The 13,623-nt window shown below is 47.2% G+C and overlaps 1 protein-coding gene across 1 annotated transcript; it reads right to left on the bottom strand.

Annotated features, from left to right (window-relative positions):
* Positions 1–246: 246 nt before the first annotated feature.
* LOC121864283 (proline-rich receptor-like protein kinase PERK2) lies at positions 247–13,168 on the bottom strand. The gene is made up of 2 exons (XM_042363400.1): positions 13,165–13,168; positions 247–689 (listed from the first exon to the last, which is right to left on the bottom strand). The coding sequence occupies exons 1-2, from the start codon at positions 13,166–13,168 to the stop codon at positions 247–249; spliced, it is 447 nt and encodes a 148-aa protein (XP_042219334.1).
* Positions 13,169–13,623: the final 455 nt, after the last annotated feature.

Here is a 13,623-nt window from a genome sequence, read left to right as displayed (position 1 = left end):
CTTTTAACCTTCGACTCGTCAAAATGGAATCCTGAACCATCGCAACCCAGGCGTTTTAACTCCGCCCCCAACCGCTAGAGGCGCCGCTGTTGCTCAATTCCATTAAATGTTCCTCCATTTACTTTCCGAAAGGAGTTTCCTCTCTTAGTAGTAGAGCTGAAATATAATGGAGAGCGCCTTTCACTGCGCCATTACGTTTTGAAGGCTGGAATGGATTGTATAGGAGCGCCTCTAAGCCAGGTAATTCTAGATATTGTGAGGAAGCCGGATGTTGCTGGTGCCTGGTGTGAGGGCCGGCTGTAGAGGGAAGCTGGTGCCTGTTGTGAGGGCCGGCTGTAGAGGGAAGCTGGTGCCTGGTGTGAGGGCCGGCTGTAGAGGCTGGTGCTGGGTGTGGAGGCTGGTGCCTGGGGAGGGCCGGCTGTAGAGGAAGCTGGTGCCTCGTGTGAGGCCGCTGGGGAAGCTGGTGCCTGGTGTGAGGGGGCTGTGGGGTGCCTGGTGTGAGGGCCGGCTGTAGGGGGCTGGTGCCTGTTGGAGGGCCGGCTGTGGGGAAGCTGGTGCCTGTTGTGAGGCCGGCTGTGGGGGAAGCTGGTGCCTGGTGTGAGGGCCGGCTGTAGAGAGCTGGTGCCTGGTGTGAGGCCGGCTGTAGAGAGCTGGTGCCTGGTGTGAGGGCCGGCTGAGGAAGCTGGTGCCTGGTGTGAAGGGCCGGATGAATCTTTCCTTTTAATGGGGTTGTGGTAGTGGTGGTTGCAGTGGTGATCACACACACACACAGCTGGTGATAAAAGTGAATGACTGTAACACACACACACACACACACACACATGGTGATAAAAGTGAATGACTAAACACACACACACACACACACACACACACACACAGCTGGTGATAAAAGTGAGTGACTGTAAACACACACACACACACACACACACACACACACACATAAAAGTGAATGACTGTAAACACACACACAGCTGGTGATAAAATACACACATACACACACACACACACACACACACACACACATGGTGATAAAGTGGTGACTATCAACACACACACACACACACACACACACACACACACAGCTGGTGATAAAGTGAGTACTGTAAACACACACACACACACACACACACACACACACACACACACACACAGCTGGTGATAAAAGTGAGTGACTAACACACACACACCCACACACACACACAGCTGGTGATAAAGAGTGAGTGACTGTAACACCACACACACACACACACACACACACACACAGCTGGTGATAAAAGTGAGTGACTGTAAACACACACACACACACACACAGCTGGTGATAAAAGTGAGTGACTGTAAACACACACACACACACAGCTGGTAAAAAGTGGGCTGTAAACACACACACACACACACACACACACACAGCTGGTGATAAAGTGTGACTGTAAAACACACACACACACACACACACACACACACACACACACACACACAGCTGGTGATAAAAGTGATGACTGTAAAACACACACACACACACACACACAGCTGGTGATAAAAGTGAGTGACTGTAACACACACACACACACACACACACATACAGCTGGTGATAAAATTGAGTGACTGTAAACACACACACACACACACACACACACACACACACACACATGGTGGTGACTGTAAACACACACACCACACACACACACACTGGCTGGTGACTGTAAACACACACACACACACACACACACAGTGAGTGACTGTAAACACACACACACACACACACACACACACACAGCTGGATAAAAGTGAGTAACTGTACACACACACACACACACACACACACACACACAGCTGGTGATAAAAGTGAGTGACTGTAAACACACACACACACACACACACACACACACAGCTGGTGATAAAAGTGAGTGACTGTAAACACGGGAAATAAGTGCAGGAAGTGGACAGATTATTGTGGCTTTGTCTCCGTCTTGCTGCAGTGTTGTGTGTGTGTGGTGAGTGTTGATATCTTTTCTTTTCTCTCTTTTCTCTCTCTCTCTCTTTCTATCTGTCCTTATGTATATGTCTGTCTGTCTTTTTCTGTGTCGGTCCATCTCTGTCTGTCTATCTGTCTCTGTTTCTGTCTGTCTATCTGTTTCTCTCTGTCTCTGTCTGTTTCTCTCTCTGTCATCTCATTAGATTGAGGCTCGTTAGAAGTTATCCCTCCTGATAACGGATTATATACCGTTAATTCCAGGTCCGTTATATAGAGATTTCATTATATTGCATGATACAATTTCCTTTTATACACTAGCTATTGTATTTGTCCTTATTACCAGGGTTGTATTGTGGTCCATCTTAAATACAACAAAAACGACAACAACAACAATTTCAATTGTTTATTCCTTGATAGAGAAGGATCCTAGTGCTGTCACTAGGTACCCCTGTACAATGACACCAGAAGCATCTGGCAAGTGTGACAAGTATATACAGTATAAATATTATAAAGGGGCTTACTAAAGCCTAAGGAAGGAAGGATATTCCTTTAACACATAATCAATATTATTTACAAAATATCTGGCCAGTATGGGGAGGATCATCGTGTCTCCGTCAGGGGGTCGTGGAGTGGTGGTCCAGCAGGCGTCACGGAAGCGTTGTCTTAGGAGGTAGTGGGTAAGGGTGCTGCTGTCGGGTCTTCTGCATAATGCACAACAACAACACTGTATTATTATTATTATTGTTGTCATTCCTCAGTGCGGTACGATAGTTTGGGTTGGCCGACAATATGTTGGTGGGCGGGGTCTCTCTCTCTGTCCCCTGGCGCTGATTGGTCTAAAGAACTGGTTAGTGCTGCCGGGCGTACGATGTGATTTATTTATATTCTCTATGATTTTTTCCTCTTGTCACCCCCTTTATCACCTCCCGAGGGACGTGCCAATACCACCACGATAATTACCACCATCCGCTACCACCACTACCACCATCCACAACCACCACTACACACCATCCGCTACCACCACTACCACCATCCGCTACCATCACTACTCACCATCCCTCTACCACCACTACCACCTATCCTCACCACCACTACCACTATCCTCTACCACCACTAACACCATCCTACCACCACTCAACACCATCCTCTACCATCACTACCACCATCCCTCACCACCACTCACCACCATCCCCACCACCACTACACACCATCCTCTACCACCACTACCACCATCCTCTACCACCACTACCACCATCCTCTACCACCACTACCACCATCCCCACCACCACTAACACCATCCCCACCACCACTAACACCATCCTCACCACCACTAACACCATCCGTCACCATCACTACCACCATCCTCTACCACCACTACCACCATCCTCTACCACCACTATTCCAACACCATCCTACACCACCACTACCACCATCCTCCAACCACCACTACCACCATCCCCACACCACCACACCATCCCTCTACCACCACTAACACCATCCTCTACCACCACTACCACCATCCTCTACCACCACTAACACCATCCGCTACCACCACTACCACCATCCCTCACCACCACTACCACCATCCTCTACCACCACTACCACCATCCTCCACCACCACTACCACCATCCTCTACCACCACCACTACCACCATCCTCTCACCACTACCACCATCCGCTACCACCACTACCACCATCCCTCTCCCACCACTACCATCCGCTACCACCACTACCACCATCCCTCTACCACCACTAACACCATCCCTCTACCACCACTAACACCATCCCTCACCACCACTACCACCATCCTCACCACCACTAACACCATCCGCTACCACCACTAACCACCATCCCCTACCACCACTACCACCATCCTCTACCACCACTCACCACCATCCTCTACCACCATCACCACCATCCGCTACCACCACTAACACCATCCTCTACCACCACTAACACCATCCCTCTACCACCACTACCACCATCCCCACCACCACTACCACCATCCTTTACCACCACTACCACCATCCGCTACCACCACTACCACCATCCTCTACCACCACTACCACCATCCTCTACCACCACCACACCATCCTCACCACTACCACCATCCGCTACCACCACTACCACCATCCGCTACCACCACTCACCACCATCCACACCACCACTACCACCATCCTCTACCACCACCAACACCATCCCCTACCACCACTCCACCATCCCCACCACCACTAACACCATCCCCTCACCACCACTCCACCATCCTCTACCACCACTACACCATCCTCTACCACCACCAACACCATCCGCTACCACCACTACCACCATCCTCTACCACCACTAACACCATCCTCTACCACCACTACCACCATCCCCTACCACCACCTAACACCATCCTCTACCACCACTAACACCATCCTCCACTGCCACCACCACCATCCGCTACCACCACTAACACCATCCTCTACCACCACTAACACCATCCTCTACCACCACTACCACCATCCTCTACCACCACTCAACACCATCCCCTACCACCACTACTACCACCATCCTCTACCACCACTACTACCACCATCCTCCACCACCACCACTACCACTACCACTATCTACCACCACCACCACTACTACCAGAAGTTAACCACCAAATTACACCATCGGTCTTGGAGGACGGAGCCTACCATCGACACCTGTCCTCAATACTTCCCTCCCCACTGCCTCCCTCACTACTCTCCCTCACTGCCCTCCCTCCCTCTCTCCCTCACTACTTCTCCCTGACTGCCTCTCCTCCCTCACTCTTCCCTCCCTCCCCACTGCTCTCTCCCTCACTACTTCCTCCCTCACTGCCTCCCCTCCCCCTCTTCACCACTTCCTCCCCCACTGCTCCTCTCTCCTCCCTCCCTCCCCTCCCACTGCCCCTCCCCTCCCTCACTTCCCTCTCCATTTCACTACTTCCTCCCTCACTGCCTCTCTCTCTCTCCTCCTCTCTCTCCCTCACTACTTCCTCCTGATCTCCTCCTCACTCACTTCCTCCCTCACTGCCTCTCTCCTCTCACCACTCCTCCCTCATTGCCCTCCCCACCCCTCACCACTCTCCTCACTGCCTCTCTCCTCTTCCCTCCACTCCTCTCTCCCTCCTCCTCACTCTCCCACCTCACTACTTCCTCCCTCACTGCCCTCTCTCTCTCCTCCCTCCTCCTCCACCCTCACTGCCCCTCCTCCCTCACTCCTCCACCTCACTCTGCCTCCCCCGCCCACTGTCCTCCTCACCGTCTCCTCTCCTCCTCCTGTCTCCTCACTCTTTCCTCTCCTCACTCTCTCCACCTCACTCACCTCCTCCTCACTCCACTCCACTGCCTCCTCCCTCCTCACTTCCTCGCCACCTCACTGCTTCCCTCCCTCGCTCACTGTCTCCCTCTCTCACTGCCTCTCTCCCTCACCAGCCTGTCTTGTGTTGAGTCTTAACAGGTGTGACGCATGAAAGATACACACACCTGTATCCGTGAGGAGATGAGGAGGAGGAGGAGGGAGATGAGGAGGAGGAAGATGATGGGGAGATGAGAAGGAGGAGGAGGGAAGAGGGGAAGAAGGAGGGAGGAGGAAGATGGGAGAGGAGGGAGGAGGAAGATGATGGGAGATGGAGGAGGAGGAGGGAAGAGGGAGATGATGAGGAGGAAGAGATGGGAGATGAGGAGGAGATGATGGGAGATGAGGAGGAGAGAGGGAGATGGGAGGAGGAAGAATGGGAGATGAGGAGGAAGGAGAATAATGAGGAGGAGATGGGAGACGAGGAAGGAGAAGGAGGTCAGTGCAGGGGAGGTAATGAAGAGGAAGAATCTAGGTAGTTCAGGAAGTAATAGGATGGTGTCGGATGGAGGTAAAGGCGGGGTGTGGCTGAGGGAAGGAGGAAAAAGTGGAGGAGCAGCTATGAGGAGGAAGTGCTCAGGAAGAATGAATGAGGTGTGGGGAGGAGGCAAACAGGAAGAGGTCACCCCTCCCCATATGTGTGTGTGTGTGTGTGTGTGTGTGTGTGTGTGTGTGTGTGTGATTGAAATTAGTTGTATCGTCATTTACATAATATTAATTGCTAACAAACCTTTATTGTCTCAGGGTAAAAAAAAAAGTTGTATTAACAATATATATTTACCTAATTCCAAATAATTTTATATGCAGAAAAGTTTCCACCAGATTCAAAGTAATAATATTTTTCAAACAAACTTTTTTTTTAATGTATTTAGAAACCAAGTTACATATGACCTTTTGACACCCAGAAGGTCACGTTGATATGTAATGATATCATACATTATTTATTTTATTTTATTCAGTTTTATTCAGGAAGACAACAAGTAAAGGTAATGACCCACTAACAACGGTGTAGTTACATACAGACAAACTACCACCAAGAGTCACGTGACCTCTCCCTAACACCGCGTGACCCTGCTCCGTCAGGTTAGGTGGTGGTGATGGCACTCTGGCAGGCAATGGGGGGTGGGGGGAGGAGAGGTCAACTGTGCCTCCTCTCTGGTGGCATCTTAGCGTGTGAGGGCAAGTGAAAGTCATTTTTGAAGCTATGCAAATCAGTTCATTAAGTATGTAGATTTTCTTTGTGATGAAAAATTTAAGTTCGTGTCCCTCAAAAAAAAAAAAAAAAATTGACAGCTGTTGAGGATTTTTTTAACAGTAAATATAACCAATTATTATTATTTTTCATTCAGACAGTAAATAAATTGTGTAATATTTTTTTATTTATTTTTTAGTATTATTTAGTTAAGATAATCAGTCCGGGGTGTCAGTCAAGTGAGATAGTTAAATTAACCTGGTCTCCCTCATTTGAGATTCGATCCCGGGTCCTTTGGGTTTGGCTGTCGAGTATGTTGACCGCTCCACCACCGCCATACACCTTCTCCACACTGACACCCTGTTATACCTCCGTCACCATCCCTATACATCCCTTACACTTCTAACACCCTTACCTCCTTACACCTTTACACCTTATACCCACACACCTCCTCACCTCCTTACCTCCTTACACCCCTCTTACTTCCCTTACCTCTTACCCCCCCACCTCCTACCCCCTTACACCCCTCTATCCCCCCACCTCCTACCCCCCTTGCGTCCCTCTTACCCCCTTACACCCTCTTACCTCCCTCTTACCCCTCTTACCCCTCTACCCCTCTACCCCCTCTTACCCCCCTCTTACCCCCTCTTACCCCCTTACCCCCTCTTACCCCTCTTACCCCCTTACCCCCCTTACCCCCCTCTTACCCCCTCTTACCCCCTCTTACCCCCTCTTACCCCCCTCCCCTCTTACCTCCCTCTTACCCCCTCCCCCTCTCCCCTCTTACCCCTCTTACCCCCTCTTACCTCCCTCTACCCCCCCTCTCCCCTCTTCCCCTCTTACCCTCCTTACACCCTCTTACCCTCCCTTACACCCCTCTTACCCTTCTTACCCCCCTCTTACCCCCCTCTTACCCCCTCTTACCCCTCTTACCCCTCTTACCCCCCAACACCTGCTGCGGAACTAACACACAGGGGGTGGAGACTTCAAACACGTGATAAATATTATGTGTGTGTTTACAATATTTACAATCTTAATATTTTCCTCGTGGTTTCCTTCACACAATCCAGGATCTCTGGTCTTCACTCTCGACAAAGCCCAATCCGGGGTCTCTAGTTGGGGCGTCTCTCTCCGTGGGTCAGGCAACCCTCCAGTCCTACACCTTGACTTGTCGGCTCTCGACTCATCACTCCCCACATCGTCAACCCGCCAGGTTCACTCTCCCATTTGTTATCAGCCGTAACATTAATTACTAACACACACATTAAAGTCCATATACTATCTTTTTACATAAGTGTTTATAACATAAATTTATACACTATTTAGGTTGGTTTGAACATTCTTAAATTAGATAATATAGAAACTTACTTTAACTGTCGAAATTGACCACTGTATATATATATATATATATATATATATATATATATATATATATATATATATATATATATATATATATATATATATATATATATATTAGTAAAGTTAATATAGAGAAATGAGATAAACTGAACGTAAGTTGACTATATGAGTCACCTGATAACCTCCTTACACTCTCCCTAACACCAAGAATGACTTACCCTATTACTCTCTCCATTAAATTTTCGCTGGAGCCTAACTCGTCCTGCAAGTATTCAACCGACACGATCCTTACAGCCAAACTCAATTCCTTGGGTCGCTTTCAGAGCAGTGTTGGAGGAGAGGAGAGGAGGAATTGAAGGATGGACAGAAGGAGGAAGGGAGGGAAGGAAAGGTGTTGAAGAACGGCCGGGAGGGAAGAATGAAAGGAAATGGAGAAAGGAAAGGATAGAGGGAAGGTATTGAAGGACGGAGAATGGGATGGAGGGGAGGAAGGTGTTGAAGAAGGAAGAAGGAGGATGTAATGAAGGAAGTGGAGAGGAAGGCTGGAGGAAAGGAGGTATTGAATGAAGGAAGTAAGGAAGGGAGGAATATGATGGAATGAACGAGAGAAGGATAAAATAAAGGACGATGTAGGGAAGGAAATGGGGGAAATAAATGAAGGGAGGAAGGAGTAAGAAGAAAAAGAAAGGAAAGAACGGAATAGAAAATAAGGAAGAAAAGAAAAAATAGACAAAAAGAAAGAAGGAAGGGAGAAAAGGAAGAGGAGGAGGAAGAAGAAGAAGAAACGTAATTGGGGTGGTGTCTTTGATGTTGTTTTATTCAGGGAGGAGGAGGAGGAAGGAGGGGTTGAAGTCAGCTGGGTTTGGTCAATAGAAAAGTACACTAAAGATCTTTCTGTTTGTCAGTCAGTCAGTTACTCTTGTTTTTGATGCTGTTTTGTGATGTATAAGTGAGAGATGTTGAAAAGGACCTGAGGATTAGACACCCCAGCTTATGTGTGTATTTAACTATTTATTTTATTTCTTAATTTCTCTTGTTTTTCTTTTCCAGGTAAGGTTGTGACGTCTTGTGTTGTTAATCACCAGTAAGGTAAGTTTGGTAGTGTGTGTTGTAGGTTGTTATTGTTGTTATTTATTATTATTATTATTATTATTATTATTATTATTATTATTATTATTATTATTATTATTATTATTGTTGTAATTTTAGTCTGTTAATTTCTTAGTTTATTTTGTGGCCTTCGTCTCGTCCGCTACCATACCACCTACCATACTTCTGCTACCATGCCTCTCTCTGCTGCCATACCTCTGCTACTATGTCTCTACTACCATACTTCTGCTACCATACTTCTGCTTTACGCCTCTGCTACCACCTCACCATCTCTACCACAACCACCACCACCACCACCACCACCACCTTTCACACAACACCCATCACCCCTTTCACCACACCACCGCCACCTTTCACACAACACCCATCACCCCTTTCACCACACCACCGCCACACCCTGCACCCACACCCACCCTGCACGCTTCATAGTTAATAACAAAAAAATTGCATATATTTTACCCAGCTTTTATAGTCAATGTTGCAAGTTGCAGCCATTTTTAAGCGGCCTTTTCCTTTTTCATTTTGGTGTTGCTATATTTTTCGATTTTTTTTTTGTTTTTTCCCCCATTTCTCAGTTTTTCTCTTTTCTCGTTTTTATTTTATTTTCTTTTCTTTTTTGTTTTTTTTTATTCTAATTTATCGTTTGTTTTAATGAGTATTTATTATTATTATTATTATTATTATTGGATGTTTCTTTATACTTGTTTATCTTATTCCTTTGTTTATTTTTCTCATTCTGTCTGTCTCTTTTACTGACTATGTGTCTGTCTGTCTGGCTTTCTGTTTCTGTCATGTCTGTCTGTCTGTCTTTTATTACTTTCTGTCTCTCTTTTTCTGTCTATGTTGTGTGTCTTTTCCTGTTCGTCTTCTCTCTCTCTCTCTCTCTCTCTCTCTCTCTCTCTCTCTTATTCATTTAAACATTACCATTACTATTTTCCTTCTGACTATTTTATCAATTTTTCGTCCATTTACTACTTTTCGTTTCTTCTAATTTATCCGTCGTATCTTTCCTCATTATTTTTTCCCGAGGAAAAATTCATTATTAAAGAAGAAAAATATCATTGTCGGGAGGAAAAATGTCATTGTCGGGTTACGTCATGGTCGGGTTACGTCATGGTCGGGTTACGTCATGGTCGGGTTACGTCATGGTCGGGTTACGTCATGGGTGTCCGGGTTACGTCATGGTCGGGTTACGTCATGGTCGGGTTACGTCATGGTCGGGTTACGTCATGGTCGGGTTACGTCATTGTTGGACCGGAGGTTTATGTCATGGTCGGGTTACGTCATGGTCGGGTTACGTCATGGTTGGGCTGAGCTAGGAGGATGTGGCTGGGAGGATGTGAGCTAAGAGTATGTGAGTTGAGAGATGTGTGACTGTGAGAGGTGTGTGAACTGAAGGAGTGTGAGCGGAGAGTGGTGTTAGTTCAAGTGATGTTAGCTGAGAGGTATGGATTGAGAGGAGGTGAGGCCGAGAGGATTGTGAGCTAAGGAATGTTGGCTGAGAGTGAGATTGGCTGATGAGGAGTGTGAGCTGAAGTGTTATCTGAAGGGATGATGGCTGAGAGTATGAACTGAGAGGAGTGTGACCTGAGAGAAGTGTTATCTGAGAGGGATGTGAGCTGAGAGGGGTGATAGCTGAGGGGACTATAAGCTGAGAGGGTATTAGCTGATACGTTAGTAGTAGTAAATAATAATAATAACAGGAGAAGCAGTAGAAGGGGAGGGAAGTAAAGGAAAAGGAGGAGGGAGGAGGAGAAGAAAAGGAGGAATAGTAGGAAGAGGTGGGAGGAGGAGGTGGGAGAAGAAGAGAAAATGAAGAGGAGGAGGAGTAGGATAAAATGAGAGAAAGAAAACAGGCCGAGCAGACAGACACAGACAGACAGACACAGACAGACAGGCAGAACAGCGAACAGACAGACACAGACAGACAGACACAGACAGACAGACACAGACAGACAGACACAGAACGAACAGACACAGACAGACAGACAGACACGAACAGACAGACAGACAGACAGACAGACACAGACAGACAGAGCACAGACAGCAGACACAGACAGACAGACACAGACAGACAGACACAGACTGACAGACACAGACAGACAGACACAGACTGACAGACACAGACAGACAGACACAGACAGACAGACATAGACAGACAGGCACAGACTGACAGACACAGACTGACAGACACAGACAGACAGACACAGACAGACAGACGAGACACAGACAGACACAGACTGACAGACAGACAGACACAGACAGACAGACAGACACAGACAGACACAGACAGACAGACAGACAGACAGACAGACAGACAGACAGAGAACAGACAGACAGACACAGACAGACAGACAGACTGACAGACATTTTAAACTTCAGTATTAACACAATAAGAAAAATAAGCTTGGGTGTGTGTGTGTGTGTGTGTGTGTGTGTGTGTGTGTGTGTGTGTGTGCAAAAGACCTTGTTGCTGTGTAGTTATGAGGACGGTGGCCACACACACACACACACACACACACACACACACACACACACAGAACCCGAACATAATATGTAAACTGCCCCTACCCCCTCCATAAAAACAACAACAAACACCACCTATCTCGCTATTGTTGATACAGGTTGTGTAAAAGAGAAACTGGACTTCAATAGATCAGGTTTGTGTTGTTGTGCGCCAAATACATTTTTAAATATCCTGTATATGTAACCTGGACACAATCACCAGAATTCATTGGCAATATTTCAAGTTTTCTTTCCTCTGTTGTACGAAACCCGGATATAGTTGAAGTCATTTAAAATATGAACCTTTTGTATAGAGTGACAGACTGTACAAGCCGGGCGAAATTGATAAATACTTTTTAGCATGGAAATTTTTTTTATGATGTGTGAAGCGTTGTTGTTGTAGTGTGTGTGTGTGTGTTTTTGTGTGTGTGTGTGTGTGTGTGTGTGTGTGTGTGTTTGTGTGTGTTTTGTTTATTGTTCAGAGATTTTTTCAATTTTTTATTTCTTTTGCTCAGCGTGTCCGTGCCTTGGAGACAACAGTCATCTTAAACTAACTAACTAATCATTCAACTCATTAACCGTTTGTCTGCTGGTAGGGGTTCGATCCTGCATACTAATGAGGACCTGCAGCACCACACGGCCTGACCCACACAGCCAACTGGATGAGTGGGAGGGGAGGAGGTGATGGTAGGGGGAGGGTGGAGGTAGGGGTGATGGTAGGGGAGGGTGGGAGGTAGTGATGGTAGGGGAAGGTGGGAGGTGATGGTAGGGGGAGGTGGAGGTGGTGATGGTGGGGAGGGTGGAGGTAGTGATGGTAGGGGGAGGGTGGAGGTAGTTATGGTAGGGGAGGGTGGAGGTAGTGATGTAGGGGAGGGTGGAGGTAGTGGATGGGGGAGGGTGGAGGTGGTGATGGTAGGGAGGGTGGAGGTAGTGATGGTAGGGGGAGGGTGGAGGTAGTGATGGTAGGGAGGGTGGAGGAGTGATGGTAGGGGAGGGTGGAGGTAGTGATGGTAGGGAGGGTGGACTAGTGTGGTGGTGGTAGGGGAGAGGTCGTGGGTGATGAAGGAGGGGAGTGGGAGAAGGTGGTGGTAGGAGGTAGGTGGTGGTGGTGGTGGGGAAGGGTAGTAGTGGAGAAGCGATGAAGGAGGTGGAAAAGAAATAAGAAGAAAGGAGGAAGGAAGAGGATAATAATAATAATAAGACATAATTTAATCGGATGAAACACCTCTGTACCCATATATCCGTCTATATGTAACCAATACCGATCGTCTGTCTGTCTGCCTGTCTGTCTGTCTGTCTGTCTGCCTGTCTGGTACATCTGATTGACATTCCTCACTCTCTCTCAGACAACTTACAAACAACGCCATCTAGCCTTAGGAGAGGATTCCACCCACCCCTCCCCACCCTCCCCACCCCACCTACCCCTCCGCCCCACCTACCCCTCCGTCAATGTAAACAAACAAATTATTTAATCTCTCTCTCTCTCCACGTTGTCATGAGCCGGGGTTCTATTCCTGGCTCTCCACACAGTCTGTCAGTTTAAAACCCAAGACCTGTATAAACACAATGGTAGGTAAACGCCGTCAATCTCATCCTCTTAATTACTACTTACACCTGTGTCCATCACTTTAGCGTACCTTCCACCAGGTAAACTCACCCATTATAATCACTCCTACACACACACACACACACACACACACACACACACACACACACACCTGGAGAGTATTATTATCAGTAAGTCTGTGAAGTAGTAATTTAACTCCTTTTTTTTTCAAGACAGGTGAGATTTTAATTGATGTACCTGGCAGGTGTGTGAGAGATTAAGTAATTGTTAGCCTCACCTCACCTCCTTTTCACCTTTTCCTTTCCTCCTCCTCCCTTCCTTCTATCCCTTTCTTTTTCACCACTTCTTCCTTCTATCCCCCCTCCTTCTTTTCCCTTCCTTCTCTATCCTCCTAGGCTCCCACCACCTCCTTCCCTCCCTTCCTCCTCCGTCAAAACACGAGGTACTGATCTTCTCTCCTGAGTCACTGTTTCATAATCTATAATCACGCCGTTTGAAGCTGGTAAATTGTGTTATTTTATTTTGCGCTACTACTACTACTACTACTAC

The sequence above is a fragment of the Homarus americanus genome, unplaced genomic scaffold (genome assembly GCF_018991925.1).
Source record: "Homarus americanus isolate GMGI-L3 unplaced genomic scaffold, GMGI_Hamer_2.0 scaffold51859, whole genome shotgun sequence".
Classification (NCBI taxonomy): Eukaryota; Metazoa; Arthropoda; class Malacostraca; order Decapoda; family Nephropidae; genus Homarus; species Homarus americanus.
This window is presented reverse-complemented; position numbering and strand designations above follow the sequence as displayed.